This window comes from Mercenaria mercenaria, chromosome 7 (genome assembly GCF_021730395.1).
Source record: "Mercenaria mercenaria strain notata chromosome 7, MADL_Memer_1, whole genome shotgun sequence".
Lineage (NCBI taxonomy): Eukaryota > Metazoa > Mollusca > Bivalvia > Venerida > Veneridae > Mercenaria > Mercenaria mercenaria.
In genome coordinates, this window is record NC_069367.1 from 44537624 (window position 1) to 44552444 (window position 14821).

At 36.9% G+C, this 14821-nt stretch overlaps 1 protein-coding gene across 6 annotated transcripts in view; it reads left to right on the forward strand.

Moving 5' to 3' along the window:
- The window catches only part of LOC123554257 (glycogenin-1-like), a 64168-nt gene that overhangs the window by 13730 nt on the left and 35617 nt on the right, over positions 1-14821 (forward strand). For all 6 annotated transcript variants that reach the window (XR_006686980.2, XM_045344266.2, XM_045344264.2 and 3 more), the window contains exons 2-5: positions 1883-2024; positions 11868-12042; positions 13376-13538; positions 14465-14591. Coding sequence is in view for 5 of the 6 variants with exons in the window: in XM_045344266.2 (XP_045200201.2) it covers positions 1883-2024; positions 11868-12042; positions 13376-13538; positions 14465-14591 (607 nt within the window). In the remaining variant the exon portion in view is untranslated. The remainder of the gene's footprint in view (positions 1-1882; positions 2025-11867; positions 12043-13375; positions 13539-14464; positions 14592-14821) is intronic.

The window sequence follows — 14821 nt, forward strand, 5'->3', positions numbered from 1 at the left end:
TGGGTTAGAACTTTATTTGCTACAGTAACAAACTAACAAAAAGCATGAATTACTGCAAAATGGATTATGTTCACAGTTGTTTTGTTTTCACCTCGAAGAGTTCACAGCCGTGAGCACATACATATTGCATCTAAAGTGTAGCCATGCTTGTAGCATGAACTCTGTAATAACATGCTATATGCATGTTGTCTATTACGTATTGAAATTGAAATGCCTGTTTAATAAACCCAATGCATAATAATAATGTTGTGCATTGATAAATATTTTTCTGCATACTTGGCCTTCCAATTTGATACTGCATATTTTTAAGCCCTTCCATTCATGGGTACACCTTGACTATTCATAAAAGGAATTTACATTCTGTACTACATGATATCTCATTTCAACTCAAGTTGTAACGTTATTTTCCATTCATGGAAATGTTGGCGAGTTTTCAAAAATGATATCTGACCTGACATACATGGCCGGCCTTTAGTAAATAAATGACATGCAGACAGCTTTAAGTCAACAAAGATTCACTTAAATTGAAGTTGTAAATTACAGGTTATAGTGTTTTTGGGTCACTGAAAGGTGAAACAAAACATAAGTTGTGATTTTATACTGGTAATGCAGGCTCAAACTGCATTTCTCCTTGTTTGGTTAGGTTCAGCTTCACAGTACACAAGTACAGTGAGTGAAGGGTAAGCCTTAGACCCCTAAATCTACCATTAAGATTACTTTTAAAGGTAAAAAAATGTGTATTGTATAACTTTTTATGTGCATAGAAAGTTCAAACTTAGTACAAGTTTTACCATAACAAGACTATCTAAAGGTGAAATAAATATGTTCAGTCCATAACTTCTTTTCCAGTCAATAACTTCAGTATATAATATAGTATACTGTATACCGGTACATGTTCTTTGTCAAAGTGCCAATTTACTCACAGGACTCTTACTACTGTGTCCAAGAATCACATACCAGAGCATCCATGGCCTATGGACACATTTCAAGTTTTATATATTTTCGAAAGACATTTGTGAGAGGTATATTATTATTATTATGACCTAATTAGATACCTCATTCATTGCATCAACACACTAGAACGAAGTCAGTGTGCCCCGCAAAAGTTATGGCTATTATTTGCAGAGAAAGGCTTTTTATGTTCACTGCCTGCTATTACAGTTAAAACAGTTCTAATACCGAAACAAAAGGTATAAAAACTTCATAGCAGGTTAGAAACTCATCCATTATATGGTTTACTGGCAGCAGAATCCCATAACCGTCTGTCCCATATTAACCTCTGTTACAAAGGTTATGTTGAGTCCACTATAGCAAGTCCACACATGTGAAACTTTTTCCATGCAGAGAAGTTTGTAATTATATCCACTACAGTCATGTTAGATTGCAATTTGCTTCACAAAAGCTAGCCTGGTACATGGACCTGGACATTGTATTCTGACAGTGTGTTTTCTGTGTGTAATATCTACAAATGTGGGATGGCTTTTTGTTCAAGAGTATATCATAAATGTTGTTAATAAATAACCAAAATAAGCATAGAAAGTAGCAAAACAGCAAAAAATCTAATAGTTAGCAATAATTTGGGAATTTTAAATTCAGAATATATACTCCTTTTACTACTAAGAGGTAGATTTATAGGGATAAAAGCACTGGCATGTTGAACCATAGAGAACATTTTCCTTGCAGCAAGATTTAGCCCCTGTATATTGCATTATTGCATATGCTAAGCCCTTTAACTATAGTTGGACAGTCAAACCCTTTGTAACAACTGACAGGTGATTCTGCTACTGGAAAGTTTAAGCCCATTTCTGAGTGCCTTCATTGTGCGATATCATACATGTACCCTCTTTTATAAATGTTTACAGAAATATACCTCTATTTTCAGACAAAAAGGAAGCTTTTGTAACTTTAGCAACGAATGACACATATTCACTAGGATGTCTAGTGCTAGGAAATTCATTACGACGGGTCAAGACAACTCGACAGTTGGTTGTTATGGTTTCAGTAGGAGTTTCAAATCCAATGAGGTAAGGCTGTGATAGGATTCCGTTTGTATATACAACAGCTATAATAATTTTAATTTTTCAAAATAAGGGGTGCGCATCAGTCAAAATGATTGATAATGTATGTGTATGTGTGCAAAATGTTCAAAAGAGGCATAATTTTGAAAAAAGCAAAATAGAGTTACATCTAACATAAGTTACCATCTTACATACAAAAACCTAACCAAATTGGGACCTGGATGCCAACGCAAGGGTGAGTTCAGTAGCTCTATTGAATTGAGCAAACTCCTTGAATTGACAAGAATAGTCGAGCGTTGCTGTCACCCTGGCGTCGGCATCGGCATCACACCTTGGTTAAAGTTTTCCATGCAGGTACATATGGCTATCATTTAAAGGCATATAGCTTTGAAACTTATTTTTTCTTTTTCTAGGTCAATTACCAACCTCACTGGATCAAGTCCCATAACTCAGACATGTATTTTGGCCAAATTATGCACCCTTTCGAACTTGGAAAATCCTGGTTAAAGTTTTACATGCAAGTTACTATATCCAAAAACTGATGCAGATATTGAATTGAAACTTAACAATTGTCTTCGGGGTTATAAAACTAAGTGATAGCATCAAGTCACATAACTCTGACATGCATTTTTGCCAAATTATGATAAAGTTTTGCTTGTAAGTACATATAGCTATTACTTAAAGGCATACGGCTTTGAAACTTACTTTTTTCTTTTCTAGGTCAATTACCAACTTCACTTTGACATGTATTGTGGGCAAATTATGCCCCCTTATGGACTTAGAAAATCCTGGTTAAAGTTTTGCGTGCAAGTTACTATCTCCAAAACTCATTTCTTTTTCTAGGTCAGTTACCAACCTCACTGGATCAAGTCCCATAACTCTGACATGTATTTGGCCAAATTATGCCCCCTTTTAGACTTAGAAAGTCCTGGTTAAAGTTTAAATGCAAGTTACTATCTCCAAAATGAATGCAAATATTGAATTGAAACTTAACATGTGTCTTCGGAGTTTTGGCCAAATTATGCCCCCTTTTGGTCTTAGAAAGTCCTGGTTAAAGTTTTGCATGCAAGTTACTATCTGGAATCACACATTTCTTCAGGTTTATAGAACTTGGTCGTAGCATTAAGTATCAGTATTCGATTTTAATCAATAACTGATAGGCACACTTGCGCAGAATTTAAAAACAAGTCTGAGTCTGCACTAAAACAGCAAACAAATCTAGAGGCTGTGAATGAAATGTCTGTAATATTGTCTATCAGACTAATACCTAATAAAACTACTAAATGATGTGGGCCTATGTAAAAAAATAAAGACTTCCCAAGTATTCTCTGTTGATATATATGATAGCTGTGTTTTACTGTAATTGTATTCTGTTGGCAGTGTTTATAATAATTTGCCATTTGGATATTCTGTGCAGCATAGTCTGTTGAAATGGATAGGAATTCTTGCCAGCACTCGCATATTTTCAGGAAGAATGGCATAATTCATTAATAGCTTGCTGGTGTATAGTAGTGTGTATCATTTGTATAGGTAGTATGTTGGTAAAACAATTTAATCACTGATAATGTACATATGCACATGCAGGGTGATTCTAAATATTCATGCTAGACATAACTAGGTCCGCCTTGTTAGCTAAAAAGGTAGAGTACCCTAATGGGAGGTTTAGGGTTTGTTTTCTGCTTTGAAATCTATAGGTAGATCACAAGAGGTTAGGAGTTTGATCCACATGTTGGATCATACAGGTAGAGCAGGAGAGAATGGGAGTTTGATCCACATGTTGGATCATACAGGTAGAGCAGGAGAGAATGGGAGTTTGATCCACATGTTGGACCATACAGGTAGAGCAGGAGAGAATGAGAGTTTGATCCACTTGTTGGACTATACAGGTAGAGCAGGAGAGAATGGGAGTTTGATCCACATGTTGGATCATACAGGTAGAGCAGGAGAGAATGGGAGTTTGATCCACATGTTGGACCATACAGGTAGAGCAGGAGAGAATGGGAGTTTGATCCACATGTTGGACCATACAGGTAGAGCAGGAGAGAATGGAAGATTGATCCACATGTTGGACCATACAGGTAGAGCAGGAGAGAATGAGAGTTTGATCGACTTGTTGGATCATACATGTAGAGCAGGAGAGAATGGGAGTTTGATCCACATGTTGGATCCTTCAGGTAGAGCACAAGAGGTTGGTAGTTTGATCCAGATGATTGACCCTGTAGGTAAAGATCAAGAGACTTGGAGTTTATTTCACATGTTGGACCTGCAGGTAGAGAATGAGAGGTTTAGAGATTGGTCCGCATGTTGAACCCCACAGGAAGAGCACAAGAGGTTATGAGTTTGATCCAGATGATGGATCCTATAGGTACAGCAAAAGAGACTTGGAGCTTTATTCACATGTTGGACATGCAGGTAGAGAACAAGAGTTTGGTAGTTGAATCCCCAAGCAAGGCCCAGAGGTGATACTTGAGCAAGGCCTAAAGAGGATCCCCGAGCGAGGTCCTGAGAGGATCCCTGAGCGAGGTCCTGAGAAGATCACGGAGCGAGGTCCTGAGAGGATCCCTGAGCGAGGTCCTGAGAGGATCCCTGAGCGAGGTCCTGAGAGGATCCCTGAGCGAGGTCCTGAGAGGATCCCTGAGCGAGGTCCAGAGAGGATCCCTGAGCGAGGTCCTGAGAGGATCCCTGAGCGAGGTCCTGAGAGGATCCCTGAGCGAGGTCCTGAGAGGATCCCTGAGCGAGATCCCTGAGAGGATCCCTGAGCGAGATCCCTGAGCGAGGTCCTGAGAGGATCCCTGAGCGAGGTCCTGAGAGGATCCCTGAGCGAGGTCCTCCCTTATGAAAAACCTTCCCTATTGTCAGTGTGTGGTCAGTTTATGTCCAGTGTGTTTCCAGTCAATAATACTCTAAAATCCAGTTACTTGCCAGCCTATTTCCAGAGCTGACAATAAACTGAACCAGTGTGTTGCCACTGAATAACCATCATGTGTCCATGTGCTTGTCAGCTGATTTCCAGACCTGAAAACCAGCTGTAAAATTTAACTTCCAGTCTGCTGTCAGTTTATATACAGTTTGTTGTCAGTGATGTTTATAATGACGTTTTAACAAAATTTCATTGATTTTTCATATAAAACTATTTGAAGGAGCTAAATTATATAAAGGTATCTGGAAATAAACACTGACAACAATCTGGCAACAAACTGGTATGCAATGTCAATCTGGCAACACACTGGATACACAACTGACAACAAGCGGCTTTTTGGACTTTCCAGTCTGTTGTCCTTGTATTGTCAGTGCACAGCCAGTCAACTGGAAATATTTTTCTGACAACACACTGGCATATTGCCAGTGTGTTGTCATTGTATTGTCAGTGTATAGTCAGTCACAACATGCAAGGCTCTCTTACATGGACAAGAGAAACACTTTAGCAAACTATCATTATTTAAAGTTTTAACTAAATTCCTTTATTAAGTACAAAGTTATGAGCACTTATACATAAGTGTTTTTTTGTTTTGGGTTTTAACGCCGTTTTTCAACAGTATTTCAGTCATGTAACAGCGGGTATACATTAGTGTGGCAGATGGACTAGTTTTGTTTGTTTGTTTTGGGTTTAATGCTGTTTTTCAACAGTATTTCAGTCATGTAACAGGGGGCAGTTAACCTAACCAGTGTTCTTGAATTCTGTACCAGTATAAACCTGTTCTCTGTAAGTAACTGCCAACTTCCCCACATGAATCTGAGGTGGATGACTAATGATTTCAGACACAATGTCATTTATCAAATAGTCGGAGAACATAAGCCCCGTCCTAAGATCGAACTTGCGACCCCATGATCCGTAGATCGACGCTCTACCTACTGAGCTAAAGATGGACTAGTATCCCAGTATATCGCTTACTACTCAGTGTTACTAAATTTTTTTATTTCCCTCTAGGAAAATTGTCTTTATTACCATTGTATTGTCATAGCATTGTCAGTGTACGGGAAGTTTGTTTCCAGTTTAGTGTCAGTATATATTTTTTTCTATTTATCCTTATTAATGTTTAATATGAATTTTAATGTGACTTAAAACCTTCATTTGCTTGTGACTCAATTTTAATACCAATTAAGATTTGCAATATAATATAATATTGAAACCAAAGGAAATTTGACAAAGATTATGGTAAATCTGCAAGTTTAATTTTACAGGGTAGCGAAAATACATGACTTTTAAAATTTCTGTATCTGTTTAGCAAAAATACTTGTTGCGGACAGAATCTGTGTTACAATGAAAACAAGTAACTGGAAAATGATGAAAAAGTACCTTTACAATGTGCCCATCAGTGCTGGAAAACTATTGAAAACTGAAAATAGTTTTGGAGGGAAAAATGCAACACTCGGCCATTTGATAAGGTGTCTTGTAATATTTGTTTTGCTGTGAAAATTGCTAAGATGGGTATATTGCCAGTGTGTTGCCATTGTGTAGCCAGTGCATTGTCAGAATCTGCTCTGAGTAAATTTATATCCGATGTACTGTCAGACAGACAGAAAATCCATACAATATTGTCACTTATGTAATTTTTATCTCGATTATTCAAAGAATAGAAGTTATTGGACATGCCCCTATGTTTTTGTTTTTTTTTTACAAAATTATAGATTGAAACTAATTACACACTTGTTCAATGTCATGACCTGACATGTACTAAGCAGGTCCCATAACTATACTTTTTTCCAAAATTAAGCCCCTTTTTCCACATAGCATTTTTTTGCTTAAGTTTTTGTATGCAAGCTGGTATCTCAGTACTCATTCAATTCGATTATAGAAATTATGTTTTTTATTTCCGTTTCTTGCCATTTCCTGCCAGATTTCTTCCAGACATGGAAACAAGCTGACAATATTGTCAGTGTGTTTACATGCTGATTGTTATGAGCCAGTTTATTGTCATATAGTTTGCAGATTATTCCCAGAAACTGGAAATAATATGGAAATAGTGTCCATTTATTTTCAGCTAAACTTTTTTCTTGGAGTTTGTTCCCATATAGGAGTCAGATTATTTCCAGTTACCTTTTTTTTTGACAGACTGTTGCCAGATCATTGACAGTTACCTTGCAGCTTAATGCCAGCTTGTTTCCATATTTCATTTTCGTAAGGGCTGAGAGGATCCCTGAGCGAGGTCCTGAGAGGATCCCTGAGCCAGGTCCTGAGAGGATCCCTGAGGGAGGTCCTGAAAAGATCACTAAGCGAGGTCCTGAGAAGATCCCTAAGCGAGGCCCTGAGAAGATCCCTAAGCGAGGTCCTGAGAAGATCCCTAAGCGAGGTCCTGAGAAGGTCCCTGAGCAGGGCTCTAAGAGGATCCCGCTAGAGGCTCTGAGATGACTTTATAGAAGACATTAGATCTGAAGTTGTTTGTTCTCCTTATGGGAATCATGTGAGGAAGTTGTCATTTATTTACTTGTGGAGAATGTGTAAATACAGAAATAGAGTCCAGATATACTGAAAGCCTTTGCTTAACAGAAACAGTGCTGAAAAAAATGGTGTTTAATCAATATCATACCAAAATAAACTGTAGTTTAATTGCATGTAGAGTAGTTGCACTCTGTTTGAAGAGAAGTAGTTCACAGTTTAGTACTAGTAAAAAATTCAAGAGTATCCATTGTTGAATGCATTTGACTGTGGAAATGCACATCACTTACATTCACGTTCTACTGAATACCACTCACTTGATTTTGCCAAATCAATAAATGCTGCTGCATTTAATGAGTTTTGTAAATGTTTGGCATTTAGGATAAGCATCCTTCCAGATTGGTGCTCTACTGTAAAGGTTACTAACATTCAATGATTTTCAGCTCAACTACTTCCAAATTTTCAAATGATATTCTCTCAGCTATTTCATTTTTTTTATGTATAAATGAAGTAGAACTTTTTTTGTCACCCCTTTGTCTGCTTATGGACATCCTTGTTACAAAAGTTTTGCATGTAAGCAGGGCACTGGTCAGCTGTCTGTCTGTCTGTCTTTAAGCAGTCTAGTTTCTGCTGAATAGCTTACAGAAGCATTGACCTAGGATCCTGAAATTTGAAAGGAACATTGCACATGAGCAGTGGATGTTTAAGGCCAGTGGGTCAAAGCTTAAGATCACAGTATCTCTTAGAACAAAAAAAAACATGTTCAGTCTAGATCTTGAGAATATCTTGACCCTACATCCTCAAAGTTGGCAAGTATATTGTCCATAGGCAGTGGATGACCCCTTTAATTTTGATCAAGGTCACTGTTAGTGCAAAGATGGTTTCCATCCAAGATCTTGACCTATGATCCTCAAACTTGGCAGGTATATTGATCATGGGAAGTGGATTACTGCACTTCAAAGGTCAAGGTCACACTGACTGCTTTTACAAAACTTAAGGACACCATGACCTAAGATCCTCAAGTCGTACAGGCAGTTGAACATTGAATGCTTTCTAATGATTTGATTTCCCTGGGTCAAAGGTCAAGGTCACAGTGATTTTTCAGTACAAAAAGCACATTCTGCATGTTTCTTGACCACCAAAGGTCATGGTCACTGTCATTCTGAGTGGTCAGATGGACATATTATATAATGGAGCTGGTCTTCTGTTAGTTTGTGTCAGTTAGCAATTTAGTTTCTGCTATGTAACTTAATTATGCTTTGACCTGTGGTCCGCAAACTTGGTAGGCAAGTTCCTTCAGATGTAGATTGCTCTGCACAGTGATGCGCTTGATGGGTCATTTTGAACTGAGTTAAGTACTACTTTCTAACTGGAAAATGGCTAGTCATATTATGTATGCTTTTTACCTCTTTTTTGTTGTCAGGAAATTGGCTATAATGACAGTATCCACTTATTTTCCATGTTCATGATTTGCTTAAATGACAGGAAATGCAGATATTTTTTTTGTGTGTGAAAATATAACAAATGTAAAGTTCCTTGACAGACTTTGTTATTCTGTCATTATGAATGAATGCCGCTTGATGTTTAACTTGCAAAAAATTGATAACCTTGAACAATTTGTTTGATAAATAACTGTGATACTCGGCAAGGTTGGTTATAGTATCTGTGTCTCCTGACTACCTGCATTATAAAACGGTCACGGCCATTTTCTGTTTTACTATCAGTATAGTTTTTGTCCTAGTATCTGCAATATCAAGGCCATAGTTTTTTGTATGCATTCATGTTTATGGTTAAAAGATTACAAATATTGTCACAAGGCCTGAAAAGAAGGGCTTGTCAGTGAAACTTCGGTGGTTGTCAACATTTATACAAAGTGGCTCAGTTGGAAAGCATCCATTTAGGCTAGTGTCAGTCGGTTTTGATATCCTTGGGCCTGGTAATACTAATTAGGCTTTATAAAACTGGTATTACTTGCTGCTGGGAGTAGCACTCGGCATGAAAAGGATAGTGTCGGTTTGATGCGACAGGGATTGGTTTCCTGTCCTGTCCTTATGTGGCGATATTCTAGAGAGGCAGTGCTAAAACCTCGAGCATTGTACCTTCTGTTTTAAGTAGACTGAATATTTGTTAAACATTGCTAAACAAGATATAAACGCACTCTACAGCCACTTGAACATTTTTATTCAAACTAGTGTTAAATTATTTACTTTTGTTGTTTAATGAACCGAAATAGATTTAGCTGAGAAAAATCTGCTGTGATTTGGTGCTGTGAAAGAGTAAATATTTTTTCCAGAGGAATAACTGATAAGAAATGGAAAACCTGGCAAAAAAGATTAAGACTATTCTGTCAGTATATTTATAAACAATTTCCTTGTAGTAAATATTCATTATTTTGGAATCTCAAAATACTCCCTCAGTATTAGGATGGCAACAGTTGATATGTAAATCAATATCAGACTCCTGCATTCAAGCATCAATACCTTCCCATAATTAGAAATATCTGTCTGCATTTTTCTTTGCCCTTGGTTTGTGTTGGTATTTAAGAAAACACATGTCCCTGTTATCTGATAACATGAATGAAAAGCTACTATTTTTCTCATGCATAAATGCAAGTAGCTTCATGAAATCAAGTAGCTAATTGATGCAGGATGCTTGAAGTAGTATTACTAGGTCATAATTATTATGAATTTACTTTGGGCCAAATTCTTTTACTGCTGACTTCCTTAACCATTACCGTGCTAAATTTCTAAAATGAACTTATCTATCTTTCAATTTGGATAGTACCATTAACTGTTAAAAGGGGTGCATACCTAAAAGATATTGACTGAAAGGTGAACAGTGTAGATCATGATCAGATTGCACGGATGTGCAGGCTGATCATGATCTACACTGGTCGCAAAGGCAGAATCAATCGTGTCCAGCATGATAAGGGTAAATTGAAGTGAGACTCAGTCAGTATTAAATTTGAAAGTATTAACAAAAGTATGACTGTTGTAAACTTTTGAATCTTTTTGTCTTCTTGCTGATAACAAATTATATCGTACATTAATTTTGATTTAAACATTATTTATTATATCATGTACATAAATCACATGCATACTATACATATATATATCATACATTGACTCAGAATGAAACGATTTCATTGGTTAATTTCAACATTAAGATAGATCTTGAACCTCAACTAGCCTGTCCCCTAAACTAAGTAAAGAGAGTGCAGATATAGATCACAGGGTCATAAGTTTGATCTACCATTTAGACATATGTTCTTTATGACAACTTGATAAAAGACATGTTGTCTGAAGTTATTTTGACCTCCACCTCTGATTCACATGGAGAAGTTGACAGTTACTAAACAGTGCAGAGCACAGGTTAGTCTTGGTACAGAATCCAGGAACTCTGGTTAGGTTAACTGCCATCTGTTACATAACTGAAATACTGTTGAAAAACAGCACAAAAACCTAAAACTAACAAATCTGAGCCTGTGAGTGTGGCATAATATCTACTTCAGCCACTCTATGACCCTAACATGCCTCTGCAACAGCCAGAAATGATGTATATGATGAGATGCTTACACAAAAGTTCCTTATTGATGTTTGTTTATTTGTTCAGGTCATTTTTATGCCCCTGGTTTTAAAGACCAGGGAGGCATTTAGTATTTGAATTGTCCAGTTGTCTTGACATCGGTTACTGTAAAATCATTAAATTTCGTGGGCATGAAATTTCGTGGTTTTGGTCAAAACGGCATTTTCATGGGGATATGAATTTGTGGATTTCAACTTTTGAATATAAATGAAAGGGAATTTTACTTGTTCGTTGGGATTAAATTTTGTGGATTGAGTCAACCATGAAATCCACGAAAATTAGTCCCCCACGAATATTAATGATTTCACAGTAGTCCATCCATTTGTCATACTTCCTTGTGTACTGAAAATTCTCCTTCTGTTTCAGTTTCTATACAGTTGAAATGAAACTTTGTATACTCTATCAACATGAAGTAGGCATGCACATATTTCGGCACTTTTATGTCCAATAATCTTTCAGAAGTTACGTTCCTGCTGTGGACTTGATTTTTCTTTCAAGCATTTTTAGGGTGGGATTTGTCGTACAATGTTGACCTCATTCTTGTGTAGCAATATTTCAGTTGTGTAACTGAGGTCAGTGTCAGAACTTTTTCCAAACACTTCACTCAACTGCTTTTCATGGACTAACTGTGTGGACAACATAGATAACATAGATAACATACACACTTTTGGGGGTTGGTTGGGGGGGGGGGGGGGGGCGGGAGTGTCTGATTGCAGGTGTTTCATGTGGAGGAAAGCACTCATTTTGCTGTCTTCAGTGTTCTTCATCTTCTGAAAATCCATCAAGTAATGTGGAAAATATAGGTAATATTTCACCCACATCGGGACATTTTCTTGATATATTTATGAATTAGCTAGAAGTTGATACAGTTATATTTTCTGTTTCAGGTCACAGTTAGCACAAGTGTTTGATGTTATACAGGAAGTAGATGTATTAGACAGCAATGATCCTATAAACCTTTCGTTGCTAGGGAGACCAGACCTAAATGTCACCTTCACAAAACTACACTGTTGGAGACTTACACAGTTTGATAAAGCAGTTTTCTTAGATGCTGACACTCTGGTAAGTTCGACATGTTGGTATATGTTCTTGTGTACAATTTAACCAGAAAACTATTTTTCGATCAAGGAATCTCATGCCACCCACAGTGTTTGTCATGAGTAAGCTAGCTTGCGGAAGGTCACATGTTCTACCGAGGTACCCGCTGTGAGTAAGCTAGCTTGTGGAAGGTCAGTTGTTCTACCCAGGTACCTGCCAATATCTTGAGGGGCATTTTAGGATTAATTACAGAACCTCTCCTTGTGCCAGGGTGACTTAAAAGTCCGACAAAACCAAACCACTTATGTCAACCAAGAAAGGTCACAGATTGTAGATATGAATGGATTCCATCATGAGAAAAGTCAATGGGTTTATAGCTAAGACATCTGTCTGTACAGTGTATAATATCTATACAGTGTTATTGATATAATTGGAAACAATAGAAAAGACCTCTCAAGTACATACTTGAGAAGTGAAATCGAAACTTCTGCATTTTGTCTGTATTCCAAGAAATGGGATACCAGTTATCTGAATCTAGCAGTTGTCGCAATGAAGTTGCAAAGTACAGAATGTGAAATTCAATTTGTGTTTCACTCTAAAATAGTGGTTTTAGCCTTTATGCTAATAAGGTAATGTTTCAAGGTCATAATTTGTACTATTTACCCACTGTCTGTATCTAGGTGACAATCAACAATTCTGTACTAGATTCAGGACAAAAAATGATGAAATAATGTTATAAATTTTATGGGTTTTAATTTTATGGGTTTTAGGGGGAATTTGCTTTGTGAAAGTTGTCGGAGTAGGGAGATATTGGCTTAACAATGTAGAAGGCTGTAAGGAGGAATTTGCTTTGTGGAAGGTGTCAGTAACACACACGTGTGGAGGTTTTGGCTCTTACAAAGGTCTCAGTAATAGGATATACTTCATCAATTTTGCAAAAGGCAGTATATAGTCTGTTGACAAATTCACTTGTTTGATCATAAATGAGTAGAAATTGGCTCCAGGTGAGAGAAATAGTGATTTTGAACAAAATCAGTCATGAAAAACAGCTCCTGAGAAGTCAGAACATCTCAGCAATCTAAAATGGAAGTAGATTTATTGCCTGCAACTCTAAAATCTGTCCCATCCGTTACAATACCGGATTATGGTCACATTAGCTGGATGCTCAATAGTCCATAACAAGATGCAGTACATGCTGTTTTCACTAGAAAATCACTTAAGAAATAATAGATAGCAAAAGAGTGTTATAACTCTATTTATGCCCGATGGGCTGTTATACATCGGGCGTATGTGCCCTCGTGAAATCCAGTATCAACTTACTAAAGCTATATTACACAGATGTGTTGTTGTGTTTCAGGTATTACAGAATGTAGATGAATTATTTGACCGAGAAGAACTTTCAGCTGCACCAGATGCTGGTTGGCCTGATTGCTTCAACTCGGGAGTGTTTGTTTTCAAACCATCCTTAGAAACATACCAGTCACTGCTAGAGTTTGCAACATCACAAGGCAGCTTTGATGGTAAGTTACATTTTCCTCACAGGGGCATAGCTTGACAAAAATATGGTACTGGGGTTATGCTTCACTATGAAGATGATTTTTCTAGTCTCGGCTTATCTTGGACCCCCCAAAAAAGAAATCAACAAGTAAATATGGTTAGCGTTCACATCTATGGTTTTGTTAGTTTTACATTAAAATTGTTTGCAGGCCTGGGCCTACAGTACCTACTTGAAGCTATACTAGTGCATCTATGTGAGCTGTTGTTTTCAGGCCTAAGCTGTTAGTTAAACTTAAATTCTGTTGAAAGCTGGCACTTAAAACCAAAAGCAGTTGAGTCACTCTTTGTTATACACATATAACCATGTATACACATTTTCTTTGTACATGTTTATGTAAGATATATGTGTAACAGGTTTACTCTCTATAAAGTGACAAAGCCCACCCAGGCTGTCAAGATGCTGCAACAGATGAAATAATTTCCATCCAATAATGAAATATTAACAATTTATAGAAATGATGTATCGTATGATATTACAGGGTTATTATAACAGTAGCTTAATCTGGGATGTTTTATTCGACTCTCAGATCCCTGTCTATTTTGCATCTTCCGTCTTTAACTTCAGTACCACTGACTTGTTATAACATGCAGGTTTTTGCCTCCTTTCTTGATGCATTTAATCTAGTAAATAGTAAAGAAAAATTTAAATCTGCTCCCCTTCCACTTTAAATGAAATATTTGTATTAATCTATTCTATTATTACGAAACTGTAGTTCTGATGAAAAACTATGTTTAACCAAGTCAAACAAACATTGTCAAACAAACATAAGGAAAAAGGTGTTACTTTTGCAAATCAGTTTTTGCATAATCCAGAAACTTGTGTTCTTTGGAAAACTGAAGCACAGTTAGTTAAAAAAAAGCTCGCATAATTCTGTTGTATTGATTTCAGGTGGTGATCAGGGTCTACTCAATATGTACTTCAAGAATTGGGCGACAGAAGACATATCAAAACACCTGCCTTTCATATATAATGTAGTATCACAGGCTTTCTACAGCTATCTTCCAGCGTTCACTCAGTAAGTAAATACTTAGTCATTGGTCTAAATTTTTGACCACACTAAAACGCTCTACAAATATAAACTGTTAGCTGCATGACATAAAATACTGAAGTTTCAAACATGTAAGAGTTAGAGATTACTCAAGTCCAGATTGTTTGGTGATATGAGCCATAATAGCTATTTGTTAGGAAAACTGATTTGTAGATTTCAAAATTTAAAGGTGAAACTAATTTGATTTTTAGCTGATC